This window comes from Bison bison, unplaced genomic scaffold, assembly GCF_000754665.1.
Source record: "Bison bison bison isolate TAMUID 2011002044 unplaced genomic scaffold, Bison_UMD1.0 scf7180017864517, whole genome shotgun sequence".
NCBI lineage: Eukaryota > Metazoa > Chordata > Mammalia > Artiodactyla > Bovidae > Bison > Bison bison.
The window spans coordinates 7,221,878-7,234,858 of NW_011495070.1; the positions used below are offsets into that span (position 1 = coordinate 7,221,878).

General features: G+C 43.1%; 1 protein-coding gene across 3 annotated transcripts in view; it reads left to right on the plus strand.

The window, feature by feature from the left end:
• The window catches only part of MGST2 (microsomal glutathione S-transferase 2), a 37,786-nt gene extending 28,240 nt beyond the window's left edge, over nucleotides 1-9,546 (plus strand). Inside the window, exons 3-6 of one of the 3 annotated variants that reach the window (XR_824353.1) lie at nucleotides 3,730-3,800; nucleotides 7,526-7,607; nucleotides 8,083-8,264; nucleotides 8,583-9,546. Coding sequence is in view for 2 of the 3 variants with exons in the window: in XM_010830291.1 (XP_010828593.1) it covers nucleotides 3,730-3,800; nucleotides 7,526-7,607; nucleotides 8,083-8,212 (283 nt within the window). In the remaining variant the exon portion in view is untranslated. Of the gene's footprint in view, nucleotides 1-3,729; nucleotides 3,801-7,525; nucleotides 7,608-8,082 lie in introns of those variants that run through there. The other 2 variants (XM_010830291.1, XM_010830292.1) reach the window with 2 other exon arrangements.
• The last annotated feature ends 3,435 nt before the right edge of the window (nucleotides 9,547-12,981 follow it).

Sequence of the window (12,981 nt, forward strand, 5' to 3'; positions counted from 1 at the left end):
CATGGCTGCAGTCACCATCTGCAGTGATTTTGGAGCCCCCCAAAAATAAAGTCTGACACTGTTTCCATTGTTTCCCCATCTATTTGCCATGAAGTGATGGGACCAGATGCCATGATCTTAATTTTCTGAATGTTGAGTTTTAAGCCAACTTTTTCAGTCTCCTCTTTCACTCTGACCTTAATAACTGAAAGTTTGTACCCTTTTATTAGACTCTCCCTATTTTGCCCACCCTCAGGCCTTGGCACTCACCATTCTGTTTCTGTGAGATCACCTTTTTTTTTTTTTTAAGATTCCACATGTAAGTGTTACCGGGGACTATTTGTCTTTCTCTGTCTGGGTTATTGCACTTAGCATAATGCCCTGCTGGTTTGCCTAGGTTGTGGCAAATGGCAGGATTTCCTTCTTTTTAAAGATTGAATAATATTCCATTGTGTGTAAATATATCATATTTCTTTGTCCATTCATCCACTACTGGACACTTAGATTGTTTCCATATTGGCTACTGTGAGTAACACTGTAATCAAGATGAGAATACTGATATCTTTTCAAGATAGTGATTTCATTTCCTTTGGATATTTGCCTGGCAGTGGGATTGCTGGATCATATGGCAGTTCTAGTTTTAATTTTTTGAGGAATCTCCATGCTGTTTTCCATAGTGGTCGCATCAATTTACGTTCTCACTAACAGTGTATAAGGGTTCTCTTTCCTCCGAGTTCTTGCCAGCACTTGTTCCTTGTCTTTCTGATAACAGCCATTTAAAGAAGTGTGAGGTGATATCTCATTATGGTTTTGATTTGCATTTTGCTGATGATTAGCAATGTTGAGCACTTTTTCATGTACCTGTTGGTCATTTATGTCTTTGGACAAATGTCTGTTCAGGTTCTCTGCCCATTTGTAAACTGGGTTGTTTGGTTTTCTCTGCTATTGAGTTGTATGTGTTCTTTCTTTATTTTGGGTTGTAACCCCTTATCGAATTTGTGGTTTGCATGTATTTTTTTCCCATTCTACAGATTGCCTTTTCATTTTGTTGGTGACATCCTTGCTGTGAAGAAGCTTTTTAGTTTGATTTAGTCCCACTTGTTTATTTTTGTTTTTGTTGCCTTTGCTTCTAGTGCCAAATCCAAAAAAATAATTACCAAGGCTAATGTCAAGGATATTTTCCCCTAAGTCTTCTTATATGAGTTCTATGGTTTTTGTTGTTGTTGTTATATTCACTGGTTTGTTGTACTTTTTTAGATTCCACCCATAAGTGATATCATATAGTATTTGTTTTTTTCTGAAGACCTCCCTTTAACATCTCTTACATGTCTAGTGGTGATGAACTCCCTCAGATTTTGTTTCTAAAATTCTTTATCTCTGCCTCAATTTTGAAGAACATCTTTGCAGGGTAGAGTTTTCTTAGTTGGCAGTTATTTTTTCCCAACACTTTGAATATATCTTCCCACCTGCTTCTGGCCCACCAAGTTTAAAACTGTTTCATTGCTTGTGATGGTCCTGTAGGACCTGTGAATGCAAGCCTCATTGGCTATCAGAGCTGAGTAGTTTGGGGGCCTGTCCCTTAGGGAGCAACAGCAAAAGCTAGGGTGCCAGATGTGTGTGCAAACTCCTGGACAGATGCTGGCAATCTCGTTTTATCAATGGAGTGAATTGAAGGCAGTAGGTAAGGGAAGTGCCCATCGGCTTCCATGGGCACCAGGGAGGATCTCATCTAGCCCTTGGATACGTGCTAAACTAGAAGCAGGGTCTCCAGGCATCAGCTTGTAAGTCTGGAGGCAGACCCTCTCTAGAGGAAGACTGGAGACAGGACTTTTTGCCTGCTTCCTCTGCACTGAGCCCCAGATGGTTAGCTGTACTGAGTGTTCATGCACTCTGTTAAGAAATGCTTCTTTGCTTGCTACAGTCCTGTGGGTCTCATGGATGCAAACCCTGTGGGGTTGCATTTTGAGGAAACCAGCCCTCAGGCGGAAGTCTTTAAACTTGGAGTGCGAGATGTGCAGTCTAACCCCTTTGCTCCTCAGGGAGAAGCTTGGGGTTGAGGATTTCCTCCTGAATGTATGATGCTGTGATAGGGGTGAGGACAGTGTGTCTCAGCTTCTCTTGCTTGTTTCAGTGTGGCCTTTTTTTGGCCACACCAAAACTGAGATCCTGCAAGATCAGCTTGCAGGATCTCAGTTCCCTGATGAGGCCCTGAACCTGGGCCACAGCAGTGAAAGCCTGGAATCCTAACCACTAGGCCACCAGGGAACTCCCACTATGGCTGCTTTCATATTTGCCTGATGTGTAGGAGTCATTCAGCTGGTTTCAGGATTTCTCGCAGAGGGAGTTGCTCTGTGTGTGTCTCCACATTCATTGCACCTGCAGAAGGAGGGAAGTTTAAGAGCCTCCCATGTTAGCATCTTGGTCACAAAAGAAAACAAACCAAAACAAAACACTTCCCCGCCCCCCCCCCCCCCGCCCACACTAAGGAAAGAAGAGGGAAAAAAGAGAGAGAGAGAGAAAAGAATCATTCAAGGTGACCTGGGTTAGAAGACTCAGCCTTTAAGAACAAGGATCAACTGTTTCTTGGTTGTTTGCCTCGTAACCTTACATATTCAAGCTTTAAGGCTTAAGGATCCTACATCCATCCTTAAAGGAAGGATGTAGGATCATTTCTAATCCTGTAGACTAAGACTCTTCCACCAGGATCAACTCAAGACCTTATTACACATTACATTAAAGTTTTCTTTTACTCGTTGTGATATTGTCAGCAGAGAGCGCAGCCAACCTAACCAAGATCACTTGGGGGCATAGCACAGGAAGGAAGATGAATATAATTCATCTTTTTTCCTTTTGCTAGGTGCAGACGAATTAATTATAGTTCCCAGATAATGATTCCCTTTTGCTTAAAATAGTATCAAAATTTCCACCCAAGTCTTCTATGAATAGAAGCAATTTGACTTGACATTAGGACAGAGCTTTGGGGTCTGGAGATGACACAGACTTCCTCTGATTCTCTGGGAGGCATCGTCAGCTTGGGTTCTCAGTCTTTAGTTTTTTCCTCCATAAAATGGGAATGAAATGTGCTTCATTCGTTTCAGGAGGTTTTAGGGGATTTCTTTGAAAACCATTTAATACGATGAGCAACTCAAATGGAAGGCACTGGATGTAAGAGAATTCTGGGCAAGAAATCCATTTAATATGAATGAGCTATTTACTGGGTTCTTTAGACAAGATACAGAATGATCTTTAGGCTCAGAATTGGAACCATCTGTAGGCCTGTCTTTTGGAAAAGAGCTATAATTCTACTGCTGGCAACTTACATGTAGAAGAGTGATTCTTGGCCCCGCTCTGAGGTTTGAAAAATGTTTGAGTCTCACCTTGAAACACTAGAGGTGCAGATGATAAAGAATCTGCTGGTAATGCAGGAGAGCTGGGTTTGATCCCTGGGTCAGGAAGATATCCTGGAGAAGGGAATGGCTACCCACTCCAGTATTCTTCTCTGGAGAATTCCATGGACAGAGGAGGCTGGCAGGCTACAGTCCATGGATTCCAAAGAATCGGATACGATTAAGTGACTCACTCATTCACTTGAAAGACTAATTTTACCTATAAGGACACTTATGCTCTTTAGGTTAATTCTTGTATTATTTTTGTAAGAAGAGGCTGGACATTTACCTCTAGGTGAAAACTCACTGCTTTGGTGTATAGTTTTCTCATAGAATAACCTACATCTTTATTTTTTTCCTGCAGGCAAAACTGTGTGGAGTTTTACCCAATATTCATAATCACATTGTGGATGGCTGGATGGTATTTCAACCAAGGTAAGTTTAAAAGACAACTCTGTTCTCATGATGCCTGTGGTCCTTACAGCCATTAAGTAGCAAATATTCACCTACACATCTACGGATCCTGGAAATTGTTTTAAGCAAAAGAAGCACTGTCTGTTTGCATCAAAGAGCAGTGTGCTACAGATAGGCTAACTTTGGCTTCATTCAATTTAATTCAGTGATTTTTTTTTTTTTTAATAAAAACTTGGAACAAACCAGATGTGGGGTACTCCAGAATGAAGATGACATGTGATTTTGGCTTCAAGTCTAATACTCTATAAATTCTAATTTATCTGCAGGAACAGAACACAGAATTAACAGTTCACCCTAGTTATTATCGGAGAAGGCAATGGCACCCCACTCCAGTAATCTTGCCTGGAAAATCCCATGGACAGAGGAGTCTGGTACGCTGCAGTCCATGGGGTCGATAGGAGTCGGACACGACTGAGGGACTTCACTTTGACTTTTCACTTTGATGCATTGGAGAAGGAAATGGCAACCCACTCCAGTGTTCTTGCCTGGAGAATCCCAAAGACAGGGGAGCCTGGTGGGCTGCCGTCTGTGGGGTCGCACAGAGTCGGACACAACTGAAGCGACTTAGCAGTAGCTAAGCAGCTAGTTATTATAGCTAATATTTATTGAGTACTTACTTCATGCCAGGTACTTTTTTTTTAATTAATTGGCTACTCGGGGTCTCAGTTGTGGTGTGTGGGAGCTTCTCTCCAGTTGTGGCACGTGGGCTTCTCTTGTTGTGGAGCACAGGCTCTTGAGTAGTCGCAGGCTTGAGTAGTTGCGGCATGCAGGCTCAGAAGCCTTGATGTAATGTGGAATCTTAGTTCCCCAGGGATCAAACCCATGTCCCCTGCATGGAAGGCACATTTTTAACCACTGAACCACCAAGGAAGTCCCTGCCAAGCTTTGTTTTTAGATGTCACACATATATTATCTCTTATGTAGCACTTATAGGATTAAAAACCTCTTATGAGGTAGGTTCCATAATTTCTGCTTTATAGGTGAGGAAACTGAAGTACAGAGTGGTTAAGTGTTTTGTCCACCTTAGCTTTCACCAGTATAGGAGAAAATTAGCTTTCAAGTTCAGAGCAGGGTTTATAGGTATTTGACCAACGACCCATGTGCTTTTTCTTAGGAGTTTCCAAGAATGTGGTCTACTGGATGTAGAAACTTTGTAAATATCCGTTTTCTATTTGAATGGGGGATCCTTGGGGAGCTGAGGGCTTTACTGAAACTCTGCCTAGCCCTTTCACAGGTCAGATTAGCACCAACTACCTTTTTGGAGAAATTCAATCTCTTTTTTGTCTGATAACTCTCATGGCCTTATTTGCATTTGACATTTGATTGTTAAGATTTAAATCAACCAAAATTCAACTGCTTTTCAAAGGCAAGGTAAAGTCGCTCAGTTGTGTCCGACTCTTTGCGACCTCGTGGACTGCAGCCCACCAGGCTCCTCCGTCCATGGGATTCTTCAGGCAAGAATACTGGAATGGGTTGCCATTTCCTTCTCCAGGGGATCTTCCCGACCCAGAGATCAAACCCAGGTCTCCCGCATTGCAGGCAGACATTTTAACCTCTGAGCCACCAACCCTGTCACAATTTTTTTTTACTGTCAACTGAGAAATTTCAGATAAAATATCCTGCAGAGAAAGACTTAACTCTATTCCAATTCACCTTTTTTTTTTTAAACCCCTGAAGGGCAAGAAGGGTCGTTTCCTGTCAGGTAAGACCGCATTCACAACTAATGAGAAAAGAGCCTTTGGCGGTGGCACTCGGCCTGTGACATTTGACCCTTTGGATTTCACTGCCATGGGCTGAATGAGGCTGCCTGCTTGTCAGGGGAGGGTTTCTTGGGTATCTCGTTGTAATTTTCATTCTTTCTCATCCAGAGTTAAGTGGCCTATTACTGCCTTGACCAGTTCTCATTGACTTTGTGGGAGCAGTTGCTTAGAAAGGGAGTTTCAAGAACCACGGTGCGCTCAGGATCTCCCCTTCCTCACAGGCCAGGTGGCCCTGCCAGCCCGTCTCCTCCAGCTCTTTGCTGGACCCTGTCCTTCTCATCCTTCAGGGCCCAGCACAAACAGCACCCCTCAGAGGGGCCCTCCCTGACCCCTTCCTAAAGGTGAGCCCCCAGTTCCCCCTGGCCCACCCCCCTTTGTTTCCTTCACAGCATATTCAAGTCTGTACTTCTCTTCTCTTCAGCATATTCCAGTCTGTACTTCTCCCTTTGTCTTTGCTGATAAACCCATAAGGGCAGGGAGCTTATGTCTTTTATACTGCAAACCTCAAACCTTACAATAAGGATACTTGGTACAGTATGTAGTAGAAACAAACAAAAAAAAGTTTGTGACCTAATAAAATTATGAATTTAATTTTATCCATCATACCAGAGTCCCACAAACAGACTTCTGGTGTTTTCAAGAGGGCTCTGGCAATTTGCATCTGTGACTTGCTGAGGAAAAGAGAGGGTCCCTAGTACAAGAAAGATACCAAGATTGTTTTTTATTGGACAAGATGGCGGAACATCACCCTGCATTCCACATTTCTTTTAGGTAAAATGTGTATTTGGTTAAACACACAAATCTCAAGGGTACCATTTAATGAGTTTTGACAAATGTGTAAATCTGTCTCACTCAGATCCCTATCAAGATGTGGAACGTGACTACCACTCAGAGAGTTTCCTCAGGTTCTTCCCCATCCCTTTCAGAGGCAAACAGTGCTCTGATGCTTTTCGTCATAGTTTAGTTTTGCCTATTTTAGAACTGTCCATAATTGGAATCATATAGTATGTACTCTTATATAATGCTTCATTCACTCAGCAAAACGTTTTTTGGATTCTCCATGCTGTTGCAAGTTGTCCATTTCTTTTCATCGACAGTGGGGTTCCATATTGTACGCTTATCACGGTTCGGCTATCCATTCTCCTGTGTATGGATTCCCAGCTGTTTCCAGTGTTTGGCTGTGATGAATAAAGCTGCACTGAATATTCTGAACAGGTCTTTTATGGATATGTGCTTTCATTTCTCTTGGGTAAATACACAGGAAAGGAAGGACTTGCTGGGTCAAAAAGTAATGTTTGGTGTTTTAAGAAACTACCAGATCTTTTCCCAGAGCGGCTGTACTGTTTTGCTTTCCTACCAATAATGTATGAGGATTCTAACATCCCCAACATTTTGTGCTGTCCGTCTTCTGAAACTTTTGCCACCCTGGTAGGTGTGCAGTGGTATCATCTCCTTATGGCTTTATTTTTAAATGAGAGGGAACATTTTTTTAAGTTTTTTTTTTTTTTGGCTGCTCTGGGTCTTAGTTGCAGCATGCAGGATCTAGTTCTTGAGCAGGGATCGAACACTGGACCCTTGTATTGGGAGCATGGAGTCTTAGCCGGTTACTGGATCACCAGAGAAGTCCCCTCATTGTGGTTTTAAATTGCAGTTTTGCTGATATCAAATGATGTTGAATAATGTTGAAACATTTTTCATGTGCTTATTGGTACACTTGCTTATATTGCTATGTGAATTTTCTATTCAAGTATTTTACCCATTAAAAAATGGTTTTTCTTTTATTATTGAATTGTCTGAGTTCTCTATACATTCCACACACAAGCCTTTGTCAGATACATGTTTCGTGAGCATTGCCTCAGTTTTCACACCACATTTTGAGAGTCTGCCATCATGTTCTGTGTCTTTGCTTTTTTTTTTTCTCTCTAGTTTTTGCTACTTGTCTGGGTCTGGTGTACATCTATTCCCGTCACCAGTATTTCTGGGGATACGCAGAAGCTGCTAAAAAAAGGTAAGGAGCACCCAAGGATTGTGTATTTGGACAGAAGGTAGCAGGATGGTCTGTGTTAGCTTCCTGTTCCTGTAGTGTAGCACCGATGGCTGTGATGACAAAAATGACGCACGCTGCCGGCCCACGGCCAAGTCTCACCAGGCCTCCACACTTAGGTGTGAGGCAGAAAACTGAAGGGATAAAACTGTGCTCTAAGTGTGCACCCTTTGACCACTGCACTTTCAATCCTTGCAAACATTTTGCCCTATCTCCCAAAAGTTGCCAAGGAAATAATCCTGCCCAGCCTTGATGATTGTTTGAATGTTCAAAGGAGCTAGGCATCTTCTCTAATTTATTTGATGAATCAAAATGTTCAAGTGCAACAGCACACAAGTTCTGGGCAGTGTTCATAGGAGAGGTCTGCTCCAGGCTCCCTGGCTTCCTCCCTGTAACTCCGTTTATTCATCACCTTTGTCTCGCTCATATCTGCCCACAGGGTCACTGGTTTCCGGCTGAGTCTGGGGGTTTTGGCCTTATTGACGGTCCTAGGTGCCGTGGGGATTTTGAACAGCTTTCTGGATGAATACCTGGACATCGATATTGCCAAGAAACTGAGGCACTTCTAACATTTCACCTTCCTTTGTGCAGATGCTTATAGGAGATGTTTCCACTCTCAAGGTTAGATGGTGCCACTTGTTCCATTAAAAGAAATAAAATTCTCTCTTATTTGAAATGGCTTTATAGAAACATACCTTTTAGATTTCCTGAAATTTGCTCTGAGGGCAAGTGTCCTAACACCAGTGGATGTGTGCTGAGCCCTGGTTTTAGAAGCACATGCTGAAGTCATGGCTCCTCATGTGGGTAGAAAGCAACCTGACCTGTGTCTGGGGCTTTCCATCTACCACCTCCATCACTTGCCTCTAAGATTGCTTCTCTCGTGATGGGGAGTTCCAGACAGGTGCTGAAAAGGCTCTGAGCCCATTTCATTGGTTGCAGGAATGCCACAGATGGTGGAGGAAGTCAGCAAACACATAAAGTAGCCAGAGAAGAGAGTCATCAACTAATTGCACAAGACCCAGCTGGCTGTGAAAATGGACTTTACAAAGTAAAAAGAAAAAAAATCTGTCATTTTCAAGAAACCACCCAGAGAGGAGTGCCTGGGGAATACCTTGCCCTTGGATAGGGGAGAGAGAGGTCGTGGTCATGCCTGGAGAACCTAGGCTGGGTTCCACTGCACACCCCGTCCTGCGGGCTGGGGGCCTGCTGCTGTTGGGCCCTGACGTACAGTCACGGTCTAGCCCAAGGCTGATGACCTTCACTTTCTTCATCTGGAAAATGGGCATGAGTCTTCAGGAACCTTAGGGAAATGGAATTGTGAGCATATATAACACTGTTTTAGTATCAGGAGAAGGACTCTCTGTAATTTTTCTAAAGAAAGTGACAGCCTGAATCTTCAAGCAGCTTTTTATTGGGACTTTTTTGGTGTGTGGGTACAAAGGCAGTTACAGAGACCATGAGTAATAGAGAAAAATAAAGGTATTAAAACACTAGTGTTTCCAGAATAGAAGGGGAGAAGACACGAGCACCTCTTGCATCCCAGAGGGCAGTGTGAATAGCCCAGAGCACGTTGAGAACCATCAGCCTGGGATCCCTAGCTCTCTGACTCTGGCTAAGGCAGCTCGCAGTGGAGGTCGTGTAGCAAAGACTTGAAGACACCAGAGCCAGTCAACGCTAATCCTGTTCCACCACTCGCTGGCTATCCTACCGCAGCCCTGGTAGCTCTCTGCCTCAGTTTTTTTCCTCGGGTATAATGGGATTGATATCTTACAATGCCGTGATTCTATGGTCTTTTTACTTTTTAGTATTCTGATCATTTATAGTGACTCGTATTGTGACATTTTAATTGTTTTGTGCATTGAAGACAATAAAGGAAGAGAGTGCAAAAATTTTTGACCTGAAAGCACAATTTCTGCAGACTCATATCCTTTGGAAGTGAGAAAAAACCCACAACTTTTCCACATCTTACTCTCCAGGCTTTGTAAACACTTTGAATTTTGCATTTAAATTGGAACTGTTTAAATATGTAAACTGAAAACATACACACACAGACACACACACACAGTTTGGTTAAACCACATGTGTAGAAAATGAAGATGGGCCCACCAGCGTATCAAAACTTTGTATCTCTACAGTATCTGAACTAGAACTTATTCCCTTTGTTCTAATTCTGTTGTCACCAAGGCAACCACTTGATGATTTTAATTCATATAAATTTGGCTACAGGGAGTAAATGTGCTGGCCAGAGAGATGTAAGTTTCTGAGAAGTCTGACATGCGTATTTTTTGTGTATTAGTAAGTTGACTGGTTTTATTTCCCTTTGTTTTGGCCATGTGGTGTATGTGGGATCTTAGTTCCCTAACCAGGGATCGAACCTGTGCCCTCTGCGTTGGAAGTGCAGAACCTTAACCACTGGACCGCCACGGAAGTCCCTGTTTTGTTTTGTTTTTTGATTTTATTTTTAGCAATCAGATTCCTTGTCTCAAAAAGTCAATGTTATAAACAAAGGGAGAAGAAATTTTCTCTATTAATAGAGCCTTCAAAAGCATAAAACCCAACTGGTAATGTGGGGTCCTTGATCAAAGCCTAGTTAGGAAAAAAAAAAAAGCTATGGGAGACATTTGGCACAATTTGAATAAGGAATAAGAATTCAGTATTAGGGAATTGTGTGTTCAGGGCAATAATGTTGTTGTGGCTAGGGAAGAAAATGCCCTAATTCTTTGGCGTTGTACGCTGGGAGGTTGTGGGGTGAAGTAACCAGCTGTGTATAGCTTTGAAATAGTTCCACAGAATATATATGTGAAGCATATATGGTGAGGCGTTAATAAGCTTCAAATTGAGTTGGTAAGTGTATAGCTCTTCATTGCATTATTCTATTTTTCTGACTGTTGGAAAAGGTTAATAACAGAAAAGTTAAAAAATCTGAAGCAAGGTTAAAAGCTAAAGGAAGGTTCTTTGTAGCTCTGTAGATTTTTTTTTTTATGTTGAGAGCTGTATGCTTGACTTGGGATCAGTGTTAGGAATAGAGCCATAGCATAAGTTGTAGCTCGGCAGCTGTCCTGGACATGGCTCAAGTGTGTGAGTGCTGTGGGCTAAGTCACTTCATTCGTGTCTGATTCTGTGGGACCCTGTGGACTGTAGCCTGCCAGGCTCCTCTGTCCATGGGATTCTCCAGGGAATAATACCAGAGTGGGTTGCCATGCTCTCCTCCAGGGGATCTTCCCAACCCAGGGATCAAACCCGTGTCTGTTTCCTGCATTGGCAGGTGGGTTCTTGACCACGAGCACCACCTGGGAAGCCCCAAGAGTGTGAATGATGCCCTAATTACCTCTGCTTGTTATGCAATGAGACACGTGTCTGTGGTACCTTGTCCAGAGGACAGCAGCATAAAATCTAATGTCCTCACAACTTAAAAAGAAGTTAGATAAAGGACTAGTTCCACGAACAAGTAGCCCTGCTCTCTTCCAAGGTATTTTTCCTCCCCTTCTTTTCTTTGCAGGCTTGGTGGAAGATGAGGTGTGGCTAAAATGTCATTATAAGGAAAAACATCAAGTCTTTGTTTTCTTTAACCCCATTTCTCTAGATATTAATAGAACCTTCCTTGAAAAGATGGATTAAAGGCAGAAATAGCTCCTTTAATGCTTCTGAATGTTCCTTAACTTTCAGCAATAAAATACCTCCTCACGGGGCCAGATGCCCAGTGACTTCTTGGAAAAATGTTTATTCTCTCCCTCCTTCTTTCCCTGTTACACACTTGCTGTACTGAGATTTTACAAAGGTCAACATGAGTACAAATAAGGAATCATTTTAAAGGAGAAAGGTATTCCATCCATCCAGGGCAGTAAGTAAAAACATGTGGTTTTAACTAATCCAGACCAGGAGAAGTACTCAACCCTTCTCAGGCTTCATGATTTATTTGGTTGTCAGCCTTCCCATCCCCACCCTCAAATCAGTTGAATTTTGACCTCATGTCACTAAGCCTGTATCACTGGGACGAGGCCCAGTGTCACACTGCTTTTTTCTCCATGCTCTTATTTGTCAGCTGGTCTGGAACCACAGCCCACCACGGGTAGGGTTCAGTCCCTACCCATGGAAGGGACTCTTCTTCCATAGTCAAGTCCATTCTTTCTCTTGGTTTGTATGTATTAAAATGCACCTTTGGTTTGGATCTATTTTTGATGATGACCTTATTCTGTTCTTGTGGCCTCTTCTGCTTCATCCAGACAGTTTTGACACACGATCCTTTACTATGCCTTTTAAAGTCTGATGGAAAACCTTAGGTCAGGTCTTCTAGAAGTGGAGTGGATTCACATGTGAGTGATTTGTTAACGAAGGGCTCCCAGGAGGGGGAAGCTGAGGGAGTTGGGGAGGGGGGGAACAGGGCAGAAAAAGGCAGGAAGCCTAGCAAGGGAGTACCTTCTGGCGAAGTCCCAACCTCTGCCAGCTCCTGCAGGGGAGCTCGGGATAGAAATGCTGTCTCAGGGTTTGTCCAGGCAAGTTAACTGGGTTTTCACGCTCCTGCACCAGCAGGCCATTGGCCCAGTGAGTCTGGAGGGATGTAAATGTCTAAGCACGTTCAACTCTGTGGGTGCTGTTGGCTGAGCCGGGCTCTGGCGGGAGACCGCCCTCCAAAGAGACGCAGCTGGAGGTAAGGCACCCATGGTGTGTGTGTGCCTGAGTCTGGAGGGATGTAAACATCCAAGCACGTTCAACTCTGTGGGTGCTGTTGGCTGAGCTGGGCTCTGGCGAGAGACCGCCCTCCAAAGAGACGCAGCTCTTTGGTAAGGCACTCATGGTGTGTGTGTGTGCATGCGCGTACCTACAGTGTCCATTAAAGTGGGGCGAGGCCTACTGTTACTCTCCCACCTAATATATTCCTTGAGTTTTCTTCCTTCTCAAATGAAACGTGTACTATCAGTTTTCCAAGTTCCCTGAGTGAACCAGGTAGAAGCTGAGCTGTCTTGGTTCTGAATCCCGGATGGATCCAGTATACTCCTTTCATAGATGACTCTCTTTCTTTTGCCACATTCCCCCGGAGAGCAAATTTGGAATGTTTTAACAGTGTGGTGGAATTAAAAAGGCTGGGAATGATTGATTGATCTCCACTGTTACTTAAATGTTTAAATAGTGATATCAAAATTTCGAGACAAGAACTACAGTTAATCAATTAAAACCCAGGCATAAAACGTTTATCTGCTTAATTAGGGCTGGAGCGCCTGTGACAGTCCTAAAAGAGACTTTTTTTTTAAAAAGTAATGTTTCTTTTTGTTTTCCTTTGGCCATGCTGTGAGGCTTGTGGGATCTTAGTTCCCCGACCAGGGACCGAACCCTGTGCCTC